Source organism: Telmatherina bonti (genome assembly GCF_933228915.1).
Source record: "Telmatherina bonti genome assembly, chromosome: 17".
NCBI lineage: Eukaryota > Metazoa > Chordata > Actinopteri > Atheriniformes > Telmatherinidae > Telmatherina > Telmatherina bonti.
In genome coordinates this window covers 36,984,549-37,003,558 of record NC_136615.1, presented here as the reverse complement: position 1 = coordinate 37,003,558, position 19,010 = coordinate 36,984,549, and the positions used below count along the sequence as shown (strand labels likewise).

General features: G+C 47.1%; 1 protein-coding gene across 1 annotated transcript in view; it reads left to right on the top strand.

The window, feature by feature from the left end:
* The window catches only part of dcc (DCC netrin 1 receptor), a gene marked incomplete at both ends in the record, with an annotated part of 355,940 nt that overhangs the window by 134,277 nt on the left and 202,653 nt on the right, over window positions 1-19,010 (top strand). Inside the window, 2 exons of the mRNA XM_079256415.1 lie at window positions 14,053-14,207; window positions 14,445-14,565. Coding sequence (XP_079112541.1) covers window positions 14,053-14,207; window positions 14,445-14,565 — 276 coding nt within the window. The remainder of the gene's footprint in view (window positions 1-14,052; window positions 14,208-14,444; window positions 14,566-19,010) is intronic.

Sequence of the window (19,010 nt, the reverse complement as noted above, 5' to 3'; positions counted from 1 at the left end):
GACAGACTGCTGACAGACTGTTTAAAGACTACTGACAGACTACTGACAGACTGTTGACAGACTACTGACAGACTATTTAAAGACTGTTGACAGACTGCTGACACACTGTTTAAAGACTACTGACAGACTACTGACAGACTGCTGACAGACTACTGACAGACTGTTGACAGACTACGGACAGACTACTGACAGACTACTGACAGACTACTGACAGACTGCTGACAGACTACTGACAGACTACTGACAGACTGTTTAAAGACTATTGACAGACTACTGACAGACTACTGACAGACTGTTTAAAGACTACTGACAGACTACTGACAGACTGTTTAAAGACTACTGACAGACTACTGACAGACTGTTTAAAGACTACTGACAGACGGTTGACAGACTACTGACAGACTGCTGACAGACTGTTTAAAGACTACTGACAGACTACTGACAGACTGTTGACAGACTACTGACAGACTGTTTAAAGACTACTGACAGACTATTGACAGACTGTTGACAGTCTACTGACAGACTGTTGACAGACTACTGACAGACTGCTGACAGACTAAAGACTACTGACAGACTGTTGACAGACTCCTGACAGACTGTTGACAGACTGTTGACAGACAACTGACAGACTACTGACAGACTGTTGACAGACTGTTTAAAGACTACTGACAGACTACTGACAGACTGCTGACAGACTACTGACAGACTACTGACAGACTACTGACAGACTATTTAAAGACTGTTGACAGACTGCTGACACACTGTTTAAAGACTACTGACAGACTACTGACAGACTGCTGACAGACTACTGACAGACTGTTGACAGACTACTGACAGACTGTTTAAAGACTACTGACAGACTACTGACAGACTGCTGACAGACTACTGACAGACTACTGACAGACTGTTTAAAGACTACTGACAGACTACTGACAGACTGTTGACAGTCTACTGACAGACTGTTGACAGACTACTGACAGACTGCTGACAGACTGTTTAAAGACTATTGACAGACTACTGACAGACTGTTGACAGACTGTTGACAGACTACTGACAGACTACTGACAGACTGTTGACAAACTACTGACAGACTGTTGACAGACTGCTGACAGACTGTTTAAAGACTATTGATAGACTACTGACAGACTACTGACAGACTGTTTAAAGACTACTGACAGACTACTGACAGACTGTTTAAAGACTACTGACAGACTACTGACAGACTGTTTAGACTACTGACAGACTGTTTAAAGACTACTGACAGACTGTTGACAGACTACTGACAGACTGCTGACAGACTGTTTAAAGACTACTGACAGACTACTGACAGACTACTGACAGACTGTTGACAGACTACTGACAGACTGTTTAAAGACTACTGACAGACTATTGACAGACTGTTGACAGTCTACTGACAGACTGTTGACAGACTACTGACAGACTGCTGACAGACTGTTTAAAGACTACTGACAGACTGTTGACAGACTCCTGACAGACTACTGACAGACTGTTTAAAGACTACTGACAGACTGCTGACAGACTGTTGACAGACTACTGACAGACTACTGACAGACTGTTGACAGACTGTTTAAAGACTACTGACAGACTGTTTAAATACTACTGACAGACTACTGAGAGACTACTGACAGACTACTGACAGACTGTTTAAAGAATACTGACAGACTACTGACAGACTGTTGACAGACTACTGACAGACTGCTGACAGACTACTGACAGACTGTTGACAGACTACTGACAGACCATTGACAGACTACTGACAGACTACTGTCAGACTGCTGTCAGACTGTTGACAGACTACTGACAGACTACTGACAGACTGTTGACAGACTACTGACAGACTACTGACAGACTGTTGACAGACTGTTGACAGACTGCTGACAGACTGTTTAAAGACTATTGACAGACTACGACAGACTGCTGACAGACTGCTTAAAGACTATTGACAGACTACTGACAGACTGTTTAAAGACTACTGACAGACTGTTGACAGACTACTGACAGACTGTTGACAGACTACTGACAGACTACTGACAGACTGTTGACAGACTACTGACAGACTGCTGACAGACTGTTTAAAGACTACTCACAGACTACTGACAGACTGTTGACAGACTACTGACAGACTGTTGACAGACTACTGACAGACTACTGACAGACTACTGACATACTACTGACAGACTGTTGACAGACTACTGACAGACTACTGACAGACTGCTGACAGACTGCTGACAGACTACTGACATACTACTGACAGACTGTTGACAGACTACTGACAGACTGTTGACAGACTACTGACAGACTGTTGACAGACTACTGACAGACTATTTAAAGACTACTGACAGACTGCTGACAGACTACTGACAGACTGTTGACAGACTGCTGACAGACTGTTTAAAGACTACTGACAGACTACTGACAGACTGTTGACAGACTGTTGACAGACTACTGACAGACTACTGACAGACTGTTGACAGACTACTGACAGACTGTTGACAGACTACTGACAGACTGCTGACAGACTGTTTAAAGACTACTGACAGACTGCTGACAGACTGTTTAAAGACTACTGACAGACTGCTGACAGACTGTTTAAAGACTACTGACAGACTGCTGACAGACTACTGACAGACTGTTGACAGACTGTTGACAGACTACTGACAGACTACTGACAGACTGTTGACAGACTGCTGACAGACTGTTTAAAGACTACTGACAGACTACTGACAGACTACTGACAGACTGCTGACAGACTACTGACAGACTGCTGACAGACTACTGACAGACTGTTGACAAACTGTTGACAGACTACTGACAGACTACTGACAGACTGTTGACAGACTGCTGACAGACTGTTTAAAGACTACTGACAGACTACTGACAGACTGTTGACAGACTACTGACAGACTACTGACAGACTGTTGACAGACTACTGACAGACTGTTTAAAGACTACTGACAGACTACTGACAGACTGTTGACAGACTACTGACAGACTGTTTAAAGACTACTGACAGACTACTGACAGACTGTTGACAGACTGCTGACAGACTGTTTAAAGACTATTGACAGACTACTGACAGACTACTGACAGACTGCTGACAGACTGCTGACAGACTGTTGACAGACTACTGACAGACTGTTGACAGACTGCTGACAGACTGTTTAAAGACTACTGACAGACTACTGACAGACTACTGACAGACTGTTGACAGACTACTGACAGACTATTTAAAGACCACTGACAGACTGCTGACAGACTGTTTAAAGACTACTGACAGACTACTGACAGACTGCTGACAGACTGTTGACAGACTACTGACAGACTGTCGACAGACTACTGACAGACTGTTGACAGACTACTGACAGACTGCTGACAGACTACTGACATACTACTGACAGACTACTGACAGACTATTTAAAGACTACTGACAGACTGCTGACAGACTACTGACAGACTGCTGACAGACTGCTGACAGACTACTGACAGACTGTTGACAGACTACTGACAGACTACTGACAGACTGTTTAAAGACTACTGACAGACTACTGACAGACTACTGACAGACGGTTTAAAGACTACTGACAGACTGCTGACAGACTGTTTAAAGACTACTGACAGACTACTGACAGACTACTGACAGACTGTTTAAAGACTACTGACAGACTGTTGACAGACTTTTTAAAGACTACTGACAGACTACTGACAGACTGTTTAAAGACTACTAACAGACTACTGACAGACTGTTTAAAGACTACTGACAGACTGTTGACAGACTACTGACAGACTATTTAAAGACTACTGACAGACTACTGACAGACTACTGACAGACTGCTGACAGACTACTGACAGACTGCTGACAGACTGCTGACAGACTACTGACAGACTGTTGACAGACTACTGACAGACTACTGACAGACTGTTTAAAGACTACTGACAGACTACTGACAGACTACTGACAGACTGTTTAAAGACTACTGACAGACTGTTGACAGACTGTTTAAAGACTACTGACAGACTACTGACAGACTACTGACAGACTGCTGACAGACTGTTGACAGACTACTGACAGACTGTTTAAATACTACTGACAGACTACTGAGAGACTACTGACAGACTACTGACAGACTGTTTAAAGAATACTGACAGACTACTGACAGACTGTTGACAGACTACTGAATGACTGCTGACAGACTACTGACAGACTGTTGACAGACTACTGACAGACCATTGACAGACTACTGACAGACTACTGTCAGACTGCTGTCAGACTGTTGACAGACTACTGACAGACTACTGACAGACTGTTGACAGACTACTGACAGACTACTGACAGACTGTTGACAGACTGCTGACAGACTGTTTAAAGACTATTGACAGACTACGACAGACTACTGACAGACTGCTGACAGACTGCTGACAGACTACTGACATACTACTGACAGACTGTTGACAGACTACTGACAGACTGTTGACAGACTACTGACAGACTGTTGACAGACTACTGACAGACTATTTAAAGACTACTGACAGACTGCTGACAGACTACTGACAGACTGTTGACAGACTGCTGACAGACTGTTTAAAGACTACTGACAGACTACTGACAGACTGTTGACAGACTGTTGACAGACTACTGACAGACTACTGACAGACTGTTGACAGACTACTGACAGACTGCTGACAGACTGTTTAAAGACTACTGACAGACTGCTGACAGACTGTTTAAAGACTACTGACAGACTGCTGACAGACTGTTTAAAGACTACTGACAGACTGCTGACAGACTACTGACAGACTGTTGACAGACTGTTGACAGACTACTGACAGACTACTGACAGACTGTTGACAGACTGCTGACAGACTGTTTAAAGACTACTGACAGACTACTGACAGACTACTGACAGACTGCTGACAGACTACTGACAGACTGCTGACAGACTACTGACAGACTGTTGACAGACTGTTGACAGACTACTGACAGACTACTGACAGACTGTTGACAGACTGCTGACAGACTGTTTAAAGACTACTGACAGACTACTGACAGACTGTTGACAGACTGTTGACAGACTACTGACAGACTACTGACAGACTGTTGACAGACTACTGACAGACTGTTTAAAGACTACTGACAGACTACTGACAGACTGTTGACAGACTACTGACAGACTGTTTAAAGACTACTGACAGACTACTGACAGACTGTTGACAGACTGCTGACAGACTGTTTAAAGACTATTGACAGACTACTGACAGACTACTGACAGACTGCTGACAGACTGCTGACAGACTGTTGACAGACTACTGACAGACTGTTGACAGACTGCTGACAGACTGTTTAAAGACTACTGACAGACTACTGACAGACTACTGACAGACTGTTGACAGACTACTGACAGACTATTTAAAGACCACTGACAGACTGCTGACAGACTGTTTAAAGACTACTGACAGACTACTGACAGACTGCTGACAGACTGTTGACAGACTACTGACAGACTGTCGACAGACTACTGACAGACTGTTGACAGACTACTGACAGACTGCTGACAGACTACTGACATACTACTGACAGACTACTGACAGACTATTTAAAGACTACTGACAGACTGCTGACAGACTACTGACAGACTGCTGACAGACTGCTGACAGACTACTGACAGACTGTTGACAGACTACTGACAGACTACTGACAGACTGTTTAAAGACTACTGACAGACTACTGACAGACTACTGACAGACGGTTTAAAGACTACTGACAGACTGCTGACAGACTGTTTAAAGACTACTGACAGACTACTGACAGACTACTGACAGACTGTTTAAAGACTACTGACAGACTGTTGACAGACTTTTTAAAGACTACTGACAGACTACTGACAGACTGTTTAAAGACTACTAACAGACTACTGACAGACTGTTTAAAGACTACTGACAGACTGTTGACAGACTACTGACAGACTATTTAAAGACTACTGACAGACTACTGACAGACTACTGACAGACTGCTGACAGACTACTGACAGACTGCTGACAGACTGCTGACAGACTACTGACAGACTGTTGACAGACTACTGACAGACTACTGACAGACTGTTTAAAGACTACTGACAGACTACTGACAGACTACTGACAGACTGTTTAAAGACTACTGACAGACTGTTGACAGACTGTTTAAAGACTACTGACAGACTACTGACAGACTACTGACAGACTGCTGACAGACTGTTGACAGACTACTGACAGACTGTTTAAATACTACTGACAGACTACTGAGAGACTACTGACAGACTACTGACAGACTGTTTAAAGAATACTGACAGACTACTGACAGACTGTTGACAGACTACTGAATGACTGCTGACAGACTACTGACAGACTGTTGACAGACTACTGACAGACCATTGACAGACTACTGACAGACTACTGTCAGACTGCTGTCAGACTGTTGACAGACTACTGACAGACTACTGACAGACTGTTGACAGACTACTGACAGACTACTGACAGACTGTTGACAGACTGCTGACAGACTGTTTAAAGACTATTGACAGACTACGACAGACTACTGACAGACTGCTGACAGACTGCTGACAGACTACTGACATACTACTGACAGACTGTTGACAGACTACTGACAGACTGTTGACAGACTACTGACAGACTATTTAAAGACTACTGACAGACTGCTGACAGACTACTGACAGACTGTTGACAGACTGCTGACAGACTGTTTAAAGACTACTGACAGACTACTGACAGACTGTTGACAGACTGTTGACAGACTACTGACAGACTACTGACAGACTGTTGACAGACTACTGACAGACTGCTGACAGACTGTTTAAAGACTACTGACAGACTGCTGACAGACTGTTTAAAGACTACTGACAGACTGCTGACAGACTGTTTAAAGACTACTGACAGACTGCTGACAGACTACTGACAGACTGTTGACAGACTGTTGACAGACTACTGACAGACTACTGACAGACTGTTGACAGACTGCTGACAGACTGTTTAAAGACTACTGACAGACTACTGACAGACTACTGACAGACTGCTGACAGACTACTGACAGACTGCTGACAGACTACTGACAGACTGTTGACAGACTGTTGACAGACTACTGACAGACTACTGACAGACTGTTGACAGACTGCTGACAGACTGTTTAAAGACTACTGACAGACTACTGACAGACTGTTGACAGACTGTTGACAGACTACTGACAGACTACTGACAGACTGTTGACAGACTACTGACAGACTGTTTAAAGACTACTGACAGACTACTGACAGACTGTTGACAGACTACTGACAGACTGTTTAAAGACTACTGACAGACTACTGACAGACTGTTGACAGACTGCTGACAGACTGTTTAAAGACTATTGACAGACTACTGACAGACTACTGACAGACTGCTGACAGACTGCTGACAGACTGTTGACAGACTACTGACAGACTGTTGACAGACTGCTGACAGACTGTTTAAAGACTACTGACAGACTACTGACAGACTACTGACAGACTGTTGACAGACTACTGACAGACTATTTAAAGACCACTGACAGACTGCTGACAGATTGTTTAAAGACTACTGACAGACTACTGACAGACTGCTGACAGACTGTTGACAGACTACTGACAGACTGTCGACAGACTACTGACAGACTGTTGACAGACTACTGACAGACTGCTGACAGACTACTGACATACTACTGACAGACTACTGACAGACTATTTAAAGACTACTGACAGACTGCTGACAGACTACTTACAGACTGCTGACAGACTGCTGACAGACTACTGACAGACTGTTGACAGACTACTGACAGACTACTGACAGACTGTTTAAAGACTACTGACAGACTACTGACAGACTGTTTAAAGACTACTGACAGACTACTGACAGACTACTGACAGACTGTTTAAAGACTACTGACAGACTGTTGACAGACTGTTTAAAGACTACTGACAGACTACTGACAGACTGTTTAAAGACTACTAACAGACTACTGACAGACTGTTTAAAGACTACTGACAGACTGTTGACAGACTACTGACAGACTATTTAAAGACTACTGACAGACTACTGACAGACTACTGACAGACTGCTGACAGACTACTGACAGACTGCTGACAGACTGCTGACAGACTACTGACAGACTGTTGACAGACTACTGACAGACTACTGACAGACTGTTTAAAGACTACTGACAGACTACTGACAGACTACTGACAGACTGTTTAAAGACTACTGACAGACTGCTGACAGACTGTTTAAAGACTACTGACAGACTACTGACAGACTGTTGACAGACTGTTGACAGACTACTGACAGACTGTTGACAGACTACTGACAGACTGTTGACAGACTGTTGACAGACTACTGACAGACTACTGACAGACTGTTGACAGACTGTTGACAGACTACTGACAGACTGTTGACAGACTACTGACAGACTGTTGACAGACTGTTGACAGACTACTGACAGACTGCTGACAGACTGTTTAAAGACTACTGACAGACTACTGACAGACTGCTGACAGACTGTTGACAGACTACTGACAGACTACTGACAGACTGTTGACAGACTACTGACAGACTGTTGACAGACTGTTGACAGACTACTGACAGACTGCTGACAGACTGTTTAAAGACTACTGACAGACTACTGACAGACTGCTGACAGACTGTCGACAGACTACTGACAGACTGTTGACAGACTACTGACAGACTGCTGACAGACTACTGACATACTACTGACAGACTACTGACAGACTATTTAAAGACTACTGACAGACTGCTGACAGACTACTGACAGACTGCTGACAGACTGCTGACACACTACTGACAGACTGTTGACAGACTACTGACAGACTACTGACAGACTGTTTAAAGACTACTGACAGACTACTGACAGACTGTTTAAAGACTACTGACAGACTGCTGACAGACTGTTTAAAGACTACTGACAGACTACTGACAGACTACTGACAGACTGTTTAAAGACTACTGACAGACTGTTGACAGACTGTTTAAAGACTACTAACAGACTACTGACAGACTGTTTAAAGACTACTGACAGACTGTTGACAGACTACTGACAGACTGTTTAAAGACTACTGACAGACTGTTGACAGACTGTTTAAAGACTACTAACAGACTACTGACAGACTGTTTAAATACTACTGACAGACTACTGACAGACTGTTTAAAGACTACTAACAGACTACTGACAGACTGTTTAAAGACTACTGACAGACTGTTGACAGACTACTGACAGACTATTTAAAGACTACTGACAGACTACTGACAGACTACTGACAGACTGCTGACAGACTACTGACAGACTGCTGACAGACTACTGACAGACTGTTGACAGACTACTGACAGACTACTGACAGACTGTTTAAAGACTACTGACAGACTACTGACAGACTACTGACAGACTGTTTAAAGACTACTGACAGACTGCTGACAGACTGTTTAAAGACTACTGACAGACTACTGACAGACTGTTGACAGACTGTTGACAGACTACTGACAGACTGTTGACAGACTACTGACAGACTGTTGACAGACTGTTGACAGACTACTGACAGACTACTGACAGACTGTTGACAGACTGTTGACAGACTACTGACAGACTGTTGACAGACTACTGACAGACTGTTGACAGACTGTTGACAGACTACTGACAGACTGCTGACAGACTGTTTAAAGACTACTGACAGACTGCTGACAGACTGTTTAAAGACTACTGACAGACTGCTGACAAACTGTTTAAAGACTACTGACAGACTACTGACAGACTGCTGGCAGACTGCTGTCAGACTACTGACAGACTACTGACAGACTACTGTGACTGTGTTAGTCAGGAGATTCATTTTGTCCTTACAGATATTTGCACTACGTCGTACAGGAAGTTGATTGTACAGAATTTTGAAAGATCATACTCCGACAACTAACAACTTATTAAATGTTTTTAAGAAATGCACAATCAAAACCATGAACATGAATTTTAATAATTGCTCTAACACTGAAAAGGATCCAGGATCATTCAGATGCTTTCAGCTTATGCCTGAAATCGGGCTAAAGGATCCATCATTGGCTACATTATGACTAACAAGTTATTTATAGAGACTAATATCAAGCATCTTTACTGTAAGCAGTAATTCCCAGGATCAACATGGCAGCGAAGCGGCATGCAATGCGTCTGTGCGACAGAAACTGCCAGAAACCCGTCACACATGACAGCGACCATGCTAGTTAACATAGCTACATTGTTAAATGATCAACTGCTAGCCTTGTTTAAGATTCAATAAGTAAAACCAAAATAAACTCGACATAAACTCAATATATATCTGAGCCAGTTTAAACCACACAGCTGATGGGAACAGTTGATCAGCTGTGCTAACGCTGCGGCTAACAAGGGACAGGAATGCTTGCAGATTGCTTTTCTGTGTCTGTGGCACCTGACTAATTCCTGGAAGCTGTGTTGTCGGCATCGCCATGTACAGACTCTTGTGCTTAAAAGTAAATTGTTATCTCTCAATTAGAGTATTAATGCAGCGATAAAGTTGCGCCTTCACATAACGGCGTATGGATGGGAGGCTAGCATCCTCTTACTGTCTGCATGTATCCGACTCCTTTTCTTCTGTCATACTTATCTTCTCTTCCGTTCGCTTTATTGATTCCACCTGGATGTATTTATCTTCCCACGTTAAAGTGTTCCACGTCTGTTTTGTCTCCCTGTGTGCCCTCCCTCACTTCAGTTTTCAGCTGATTTTTTCCGTCTTTCCTGGCTTCTGTTGCTGCTCTGGCCCTGAAACATGTCTGGTCTGTGTTGGGCTGGTGACATAGTGCGACATCGTGTGACATCGTGTGATATCGTGTGACATCGTGTGACATCGTGCGACATCGTGCGACATCGTGTTACATTGTGTTACATTGTGTGACATCGTGCGACATCGTGCGACATCGTGCGACATTGTGTGACATCGTGTGACATCGTGCGACATCGTGCGACATCGTGTTACATTGTGTGACATCGTGCGACATCGTGCGACACTGTGCGACATCATGCGATATCGTGTGACATCGTATGACATTGTCGACATCGTTTGACATCGTTTGACATCGTGCGACATTGTTACATTTTGTTACATTGTGTGACATCGTGCGACATCGAGCGACATCGAGCGACATCGTGCGACATTGTGCGACATCGTGCCACATTGTGTGATATCGTGTGACATTGTGCGACATCGTCCGACATCGTGCGACATCGTGTTACATCGTGCGACATCGTGTGATGTTGTATTACATCGTATTACATTGTGTTACATTGTGCGACATTGTGCGACATCGAGCGACATCGAGCGACATCGTGCGACATTGCGCGACATTGCGCGACATCATGCGATATCGTGTGACATCGTATGACATTGTGCGACATCGTTTGACATCATTTGGCATCGTATGACATCGTGCGACATCGTGCCACATTGTGTGGTATCGTGGGACGTCGTGCGACATCGTGCAACATCATTGGACATCATGGGACATCGTGTGACGTCGTATTACATTGTGTTACATCGTGCAACATTGCGCAACATCGCGGGATGTCGTGCAACGTTGTCTTACATCGTGGGACATCATGTGACATCGCACGACATCGTGCGACATTGTGCAACATCGTGCGACATCGTGTTACATCGTGCAACATTGTACGACATCGTATGACATTGTTCCACATTGTGTGACATCGTTCGACATTGCGCGACATGTTGTGACATTGTGCGACATCGTGTGACATCGTGCGACATCTTGTTACATTGTGCGACATCTTGTTACATCGTGCGATGTCGCGGGACGTCGTGTTAAATTTTGCGACATCGCCCGACATCGCGGGACATCGTGCGACATTGTGCGACATCGTGCAACATCGGTGTGACATCATGCAACATCGTGCAACATCGTGCAACATCGTGCGACATCGTGCGACATCGTGTGACATCGTGCGACATCGCACGGCATTGCCCGACATCGTTTTACATCGTGCGACATCATGCGACATCGTGTTACATTGTGCAACATTGCGCCACATCGTGTTACATTCTGCGACGTTGTGTTACATCGTGGGACATCATGTGACATTGTGCGACATCGTGAGACATCATGTGACATTGTGCGACATCGTGCGACATCGTGTGATATTGTGCGACATCATGTGACATCGTGCGACATCGTGTGACATCATGTGACATCGTGCGACATCATGTGACATTGTGCGACATCGTGCGACATCGTGTGATATTGTGTGACATCATGTGACATCGTGCGACACCGTGCGACATCGTGTGACATCATGTGACATCGTGCAACATCATGTGACATTGTGCGACATCGTGCGACATCGTGTGATATTGTGCGACATCATGTGACATCGTGCGACATCGTGCGACATCATGTGACATTGTGCGACATCTTGTGACATTGTGCGACATCGTGCGACATCTTGTGATATTGTGCGACATCATGTGACATCGTGCGACATCGTGCGACATCATGTGACATTGTGCGACATCGTGCGACATTGTGTGATATTGTGCGACATCATGTGACATTGTGCGACATCTTGTGACATCGTGCGACATCGTGCGACATCATGTGACATTGTGCGACATCTTGTGACATCGTGCAACATCGTGCGACATCATGTGACATTGTGCGACATCTTGTGACATCGTGCGACATCGTGCGACTTCATGTGACATTGTGCGACATCTTGTGACATCGTGCGACATCATGTGACATCGTGCGACATCATGTGACATTGTGCGACATCTTGTGACATCGTGCGACATCGTGCGACTTCATGTGACATTGTGCGACATCTTGTGACATCGTGCGACATCATGTGACATTGTGCGACATCTTGTGACATCGTGCGACATCGTGCGACATCATGTGACATCGTGCGACATCGTGCGACATCATGTGACATTGTGCGACATCTTGTGACATCGTGCGACATTGTGCGACATCATGTGACATTGTGCGACATCTTGTGACATTGTGCGACATCGTGCGACATCATGTGACATTGTGCGACATCTTGTGACATTGTGCGACATCGTGCGACATCGTGTGACATTGTGCGACATCTTGTGACATCGTGCGACATCGTGCGACATCGTGTGACATTGTGCGACATCTTGTGACATCGTGCGACATCGTGCGACATCGTGCAACATCGTGCGACATCGTGCGACATCGTGCGACATCGTGGCGACTCCATGTTAACTCTGAAAAATGAGGGGCAGGAAGTGAAGTTTCTTTATGTCCTGTAGGGTTGTGCTGCATGTAAACCCAGAGGAGAATACTGTAATTCAGAAGGATTAATTCACCTTTAAAGAAAAGCTCTTGATGTGTCCAACACCTTCCTCTCCTGAGCTACGGAACACGTTACACATGTTCACTGATGTAGTCATGATGCGCTGCACGTAAACTGTGATACGGAGCTTTTATCTGACTGGAATGTACTCTCCTGTCTCATACTGTCACAAACTGCCAGCCACATGTGGATTTCAGAATTAAGAAATATTGCTTAGAAGATATTTCATGACATTAAACCATTTGTGTTGCCTTCATGTTCTGTTTTACCTGAGCAAACTTAGCATTGTGTGACGAGCACCTTCTTTGAAGTTCTGCTTTCGGTGTGTACCTGATAATCTTTCCAAGCTTTCCCATCAGCCGCTTGGACTAACAGACTGAAAGCCTTTCAGTGTTTTATTAGTGCTAGAACCAGAGCCGAGGCAGCTGAGCATGAACAGACGCTTGTGTAGAGCTGCATTCCAACACGTCTACCTGGCTGGTCAGAAGCCGACGGCTCAGCGTGTGAATTGGGCGAACTAGTTTGTAATGAACTGATGCTGCTGTGGAAAGCTACTGATGTGCAGCCCAGTCCTGAGGGAAGGTAAATAACGGCGAGGCCTGTGATTGCATGTGTCTCTGCAGCAGCGCCGCAGTTCCTGAACTACCCGACCAACACATACGCCTACGAGTCCACCGACATTGAGCTGGAATGTGCTGTGACGGGAAACCCTCAGCCAACCGTCCGCTGGATGAAGAACGGCGAGGAGGTCATCCCCAGTGACTATTTTCAAATAGTGGTGAGTTGTTGAAACTAGGAAGACGTGTGGGAGGACCTGCTGCTCCAGCAGAACACGGCAGCACGTATGAAGACATACATGGAGCATGAAACGTGATGAAGGAAGAATCTCACCTTGATGATTATACACAACACATGTCCACCATCAGCTGGTTGCTCTGTACTGGTTTCATGCTGTTCCTGACATTTCCATCCCAGTTAACGCTTTCTGTCTGCATGTTGGAATGTTTCCCCTCAGGACGGCAGTAACCTGCAGATTCTGGGATTGGTGAAGTCAGATGAGGGCTTTTATCAGTGTGTTGCAGAGAACTCAGCCGGCAGCTCGCAGGCCATGTCTCAGCTGTTGCTACGGGAGCCTGGTAGGCACACACCTACACGACACTTGCAACATTTACACAACCGCAGGATGGCGTGTTACCCTCAGCTGTCACATCAGAACGTTCACACATTTTCACTTTCATTTGTGTTTAAGTATCGATTTACACAAAGTGTTCCTGCAGTTCATCCTGCTGAGACCACATCCTACCATCACCTGGACGGGTCGCTGTGAGACCACATCCTACCGACACCTGGACGGGTAGCTGTGAGACCACATCCTACCGTCACCTGGACGGGTCGCGGTGAGACCACGTCCTACCGTCACCTGGACGGGTCGCGGTGAGACCACGTCCTACCGTCACCTGGACGGGTCGCGGTGAGACCACGTCCTACCGTCACCTGGACGGGTAGCTGTGAGACCACGTCCTACCGTCACCTGGACGGGTCGCTGTGAGACCGCGTCCTACCGTCACCTGGACGGGTCGCTGTGAGACCGCGTCCTACCGTCACCTGGACGGGTCGCTGTGAGACCGCGTCCTACCGTCACCTGGACGGGTCGCGGTGAGACCACGTCCTACCGTCACCTGGACGGGTCGCGGTGAGACCACGTCCTACCGTCACCTGGACGGGTCGCTGTGAGACCACGTCCTACCGTCACCTGGACGGGTCGCGGTGAGACCACGTCCTACCGTCACCTGGACGGGTCGCGGTGAGACCACGTCCTACCGTCACCTGGACGGGTCGCTGTGAGACCACGTCCTACCGTCACCTGGACGGGTCGCGGTGAGACCACGTCCTACCGTCACCTGGACGGGTCGCGGTGAGACCACGTCCTACCGTCACCTGGACGGGTCGCGGTGAGACCACGTGCTACCGTCACCTGGACGGGTCGCTGTGAGACTGCGTCCTACCGACACCTGGACGGGTCGCTGTGAGACTGCGTCCTACCGTCACCTGGACGGGTCGCGGTGAGACCACGTCCTACCGTCACCTGGACGGGTCGCTGTGAGACCGCGTCCTACCGTCACCTGGACGGGTCGCTGTGAGACCGCGTCCTACCGTCACCTGGACGGGTCGCGGTGAGACCACGTCCTACCGTCACCTGGACGGGTCGCGGTGAGACCACGTGCTACCGTCACCTGGACGGGTCGCTGTGAGACCACGTCCTACCGTCACCTGGACGGGTCGCGGTGAGACCACGTGCTACCGTCACCTGGACGGGTCGCGGTGAGACCACGTCCTACCGTCACCTGGACGGGTCGCGGTGAGACCACGTGCTACCGTCACCTGGACGGGTCGCGGTGAGACCACGTCCTACCGTCACCTGGACGGGTCGCTGTGAGACCACGTCCTACCGTCACCTGGACGGGTCGCGGTGAGACCACGTGCTACCGTCACCTGGACGGGTCGCGGTGAGACCACGTGCTACCGTCACCTGGACGGGTCGCTGTGAGACTGCGTCCTACCGACACCTGGACGGGTCGCTGTGAGACTGCGTCCTACCGTCACCTGGACGGTTCTGATGTACTTACCTCTTTCCAGTCTATTTACCTTTTTCCTGGTCTACTGACCCCTGTCCTGGTCTACTTAACTCTGTCCTGGTCTACTGACTTTTGTCCTGGTCTACTTAACTCTGTCCTGGTCTACCGACCTTTGTCCTTGTGATCTTATCTCTGTCCTGGTTTACTTACTTCAGCCCTGGTCTACGAACAACTGTTCTGATGTACTTACCTCTTTCCAGGTCTACTTACCCCTGTCCTGGTCTACTTACCCCTGTCCTGGTCTACTGACCACTGTCCTGGTCTACTGACCACTGTCCTAGTCTACTTACCTCTATCCTGGTCTACTGACCACTGTCCTGGTCTACTGACCACTGTCCTGGTCTACTTAACTCTGTCCTGGTCTACTGACCACTGTCCTGGTCTACTTAACTCTTTCCTGGTCTACTGACCACTGTCCTGGTCTACTTAACTCTTTCCTGGTCTACTGACCACTGTCCTGGTCTACTGACCACTGTCCTGGTCTACTTAACTCTGTCCTGGTCTACATAACTCTGTCCTGGTCTACTGACCACTGTCCCAGTCTACTTACCTCTGTCCTGGTCTACTGACCACTGTCCTGGTCTACTGACCACTGTCCTGGTCTACTTACCTCTGTCCTGGTCTACTTAACACTGTCCTGGTCTACTGACCACTGTCCTGGTCTACTTACCTTTGTCCTGGTCTACTGACCACTGTCCTGGTCTACTTACCTTTGTCCTGGTCTACTGACCTCTGTCCTGGTCTACTTACCTCTGTCCTGGTCTACTGACCACTGTCCTGGTCTACTGACCTCTGTCCTGGTCTACTGACCACTGTCCTGGTCTACTTACCTCTGTCCTGGTCTACTGACCACTGTCCTAGTCTACTTACCTCTGTCCTGGTCTACTGACCACTGTCCTGGTCTACTTAACACTGTCCTGGTCTATTGACCACTGTCCTGGTCTACTTACCTCTGTCCTGGTCTACTGACCACTGTCCTGGTCTACTTACCTCTGTCCTGGTCTACTTACCTCTGTCCTGGTCTACTGACCACTGTCCTGGTCTACTTACCTCTGTCCTGGTCTACTGACCACTGTCCTGGTCTACTTACCTCTGTCCTGGTCTACTGACCACTGTCCTGGTCTACTTACCTCTGTCCTGGTCTACTGACCACTGTCCTGGTCTACTTAACACTGTCCTGGTCTACTGACCACTGTCCTGGTCTACTGACCACTGTCCTGGTCTACTTACCTCTGTCCTGGTCTACTGACCACTGTCCTGGTCTACTTACCTCTGTCCTGGTCTACTGACCACTGTCCTGGTCTACTGACCACTGTCCTGGTCTACTTAACACTGTCCTGGTCTACTGACCACTGTCCTGGTCTACTTAACACTGTCCTGGTCTACTGACCACTGTCCTGGTCTACTTAACACTGTCCTGGTCTACTGACCACTGTCCTGGTCTACTTAACACTGTCCTGGTCTACTGACCACTGTCCTGGTCTACTTAACACTGTCCTGGTCTACTGACCACTGTCCTGGTCTACTTAACACTGTCCGGGTCTACTGACCAGGTAGGATTCAGGATAGAGGCTGGATTAGCCTTCTAAAGGGAAGGCGGTTGGGAGGGTCCCTATTTAAATTGGCTTTTAATGAGTGGTTTTTGAAGTCTCCACTCTGTGGAGATTTGGACATGCTGAGGCTCAGTTGACGGCTGACGTTGTGGTAACGTATTATGTCATATCCTGTTTGCCTAGCGTGTATCACTGCGGATTGCTAAGAGCCGTTGCCTCCTTTAATTTCTTTCTAACTTCTATCTATTGTTAACCAACCACTCACTTTAGCGCACAATATCTTCCCAAACCACTGTTCTATATATTGCATTTATTTTTGGGATCTTTGGCTTTCTGTTTACTTGACTTAAACAGCCCAAGCACTCGGTTTTAGCATGGCTGCTAGCTCTCTTCCCACACCCCGGTCCCCTGCCTTTTCTTGCTCGGTGTGTCTGATGTTTAGCTACTCCTCCGCCTCCTTTAGTGATAACGGTAGGTGTATTAAGTGTAGCAGCTTGGCAGCCTTGGAGGCGAGGCTCTGTGAGTTAGAAGCCCAGCTCCGCACTCAGGGAAGCAGTTAGTCAGCAAGCCCCCATTAGCCAGTGCGGAGCTACCAGCCCGGGCAGCCATCCCGAGCCGTCCCTCAGCAGTTCCCGTGCAGCCGGGAGCCGAGGCGAGCTGGACGACGGTCAGGCGGAAGCGTAGCCCCAAACCAAAACCCACTGGCCACCACCGACCTGTTCACGTTTCTAACAGATTTTCCCCGCTCGGCGACACACCCGCTGAGGCAGAAACCCTGATTATAGGTAGTTCCATAGTCAGAAACGTGGCTCTAGAGACACCGGGGACCATAGTCAAATGCATTCCTGGGGCCAGAGCGGGCAACGTCGAATCGTATTTGAAACTGCTGGCTAAGGCTAAACGTAAATACCGTAAGATTGTAATTCACGTCGGCGGTAACGACACCCGGTTACGCCAATCGGAGGTCACTAAAATTAATGTTGCTTCGGTGTGTAACTTTGCCAAGAGCATGTCGGACTCCGTAGTTTTCTCTGGTCCCTTGCCAAATTTAATCAGCGATGACATGTTTAGCCGCATGTCATCCTTCAACCGCTGGTTGTCTAGGTGGTGTCCCGATAACAACGTGGGTTTTATAGATAATTGGAGCGCTTTTTGGGGAAAGCCTGGTCTTATTAGGAGAGATGGCATCCATCCCACGTTGGATGGAGCCGCTCTCTTATCTAGCAATATGGACTCTTTTATTAGTCAGCTAAATTGACAACTCAGGGTTGGGACCAGGAGGAAGAATTGTAGTCCTACACACTTTTCTGCAGCTTCCCACCTGCTGCCGCCCACCCAAAACCCCATTCTGACCTTATACAACTCCCCAGCAGTAAGAATTAAACAACACAA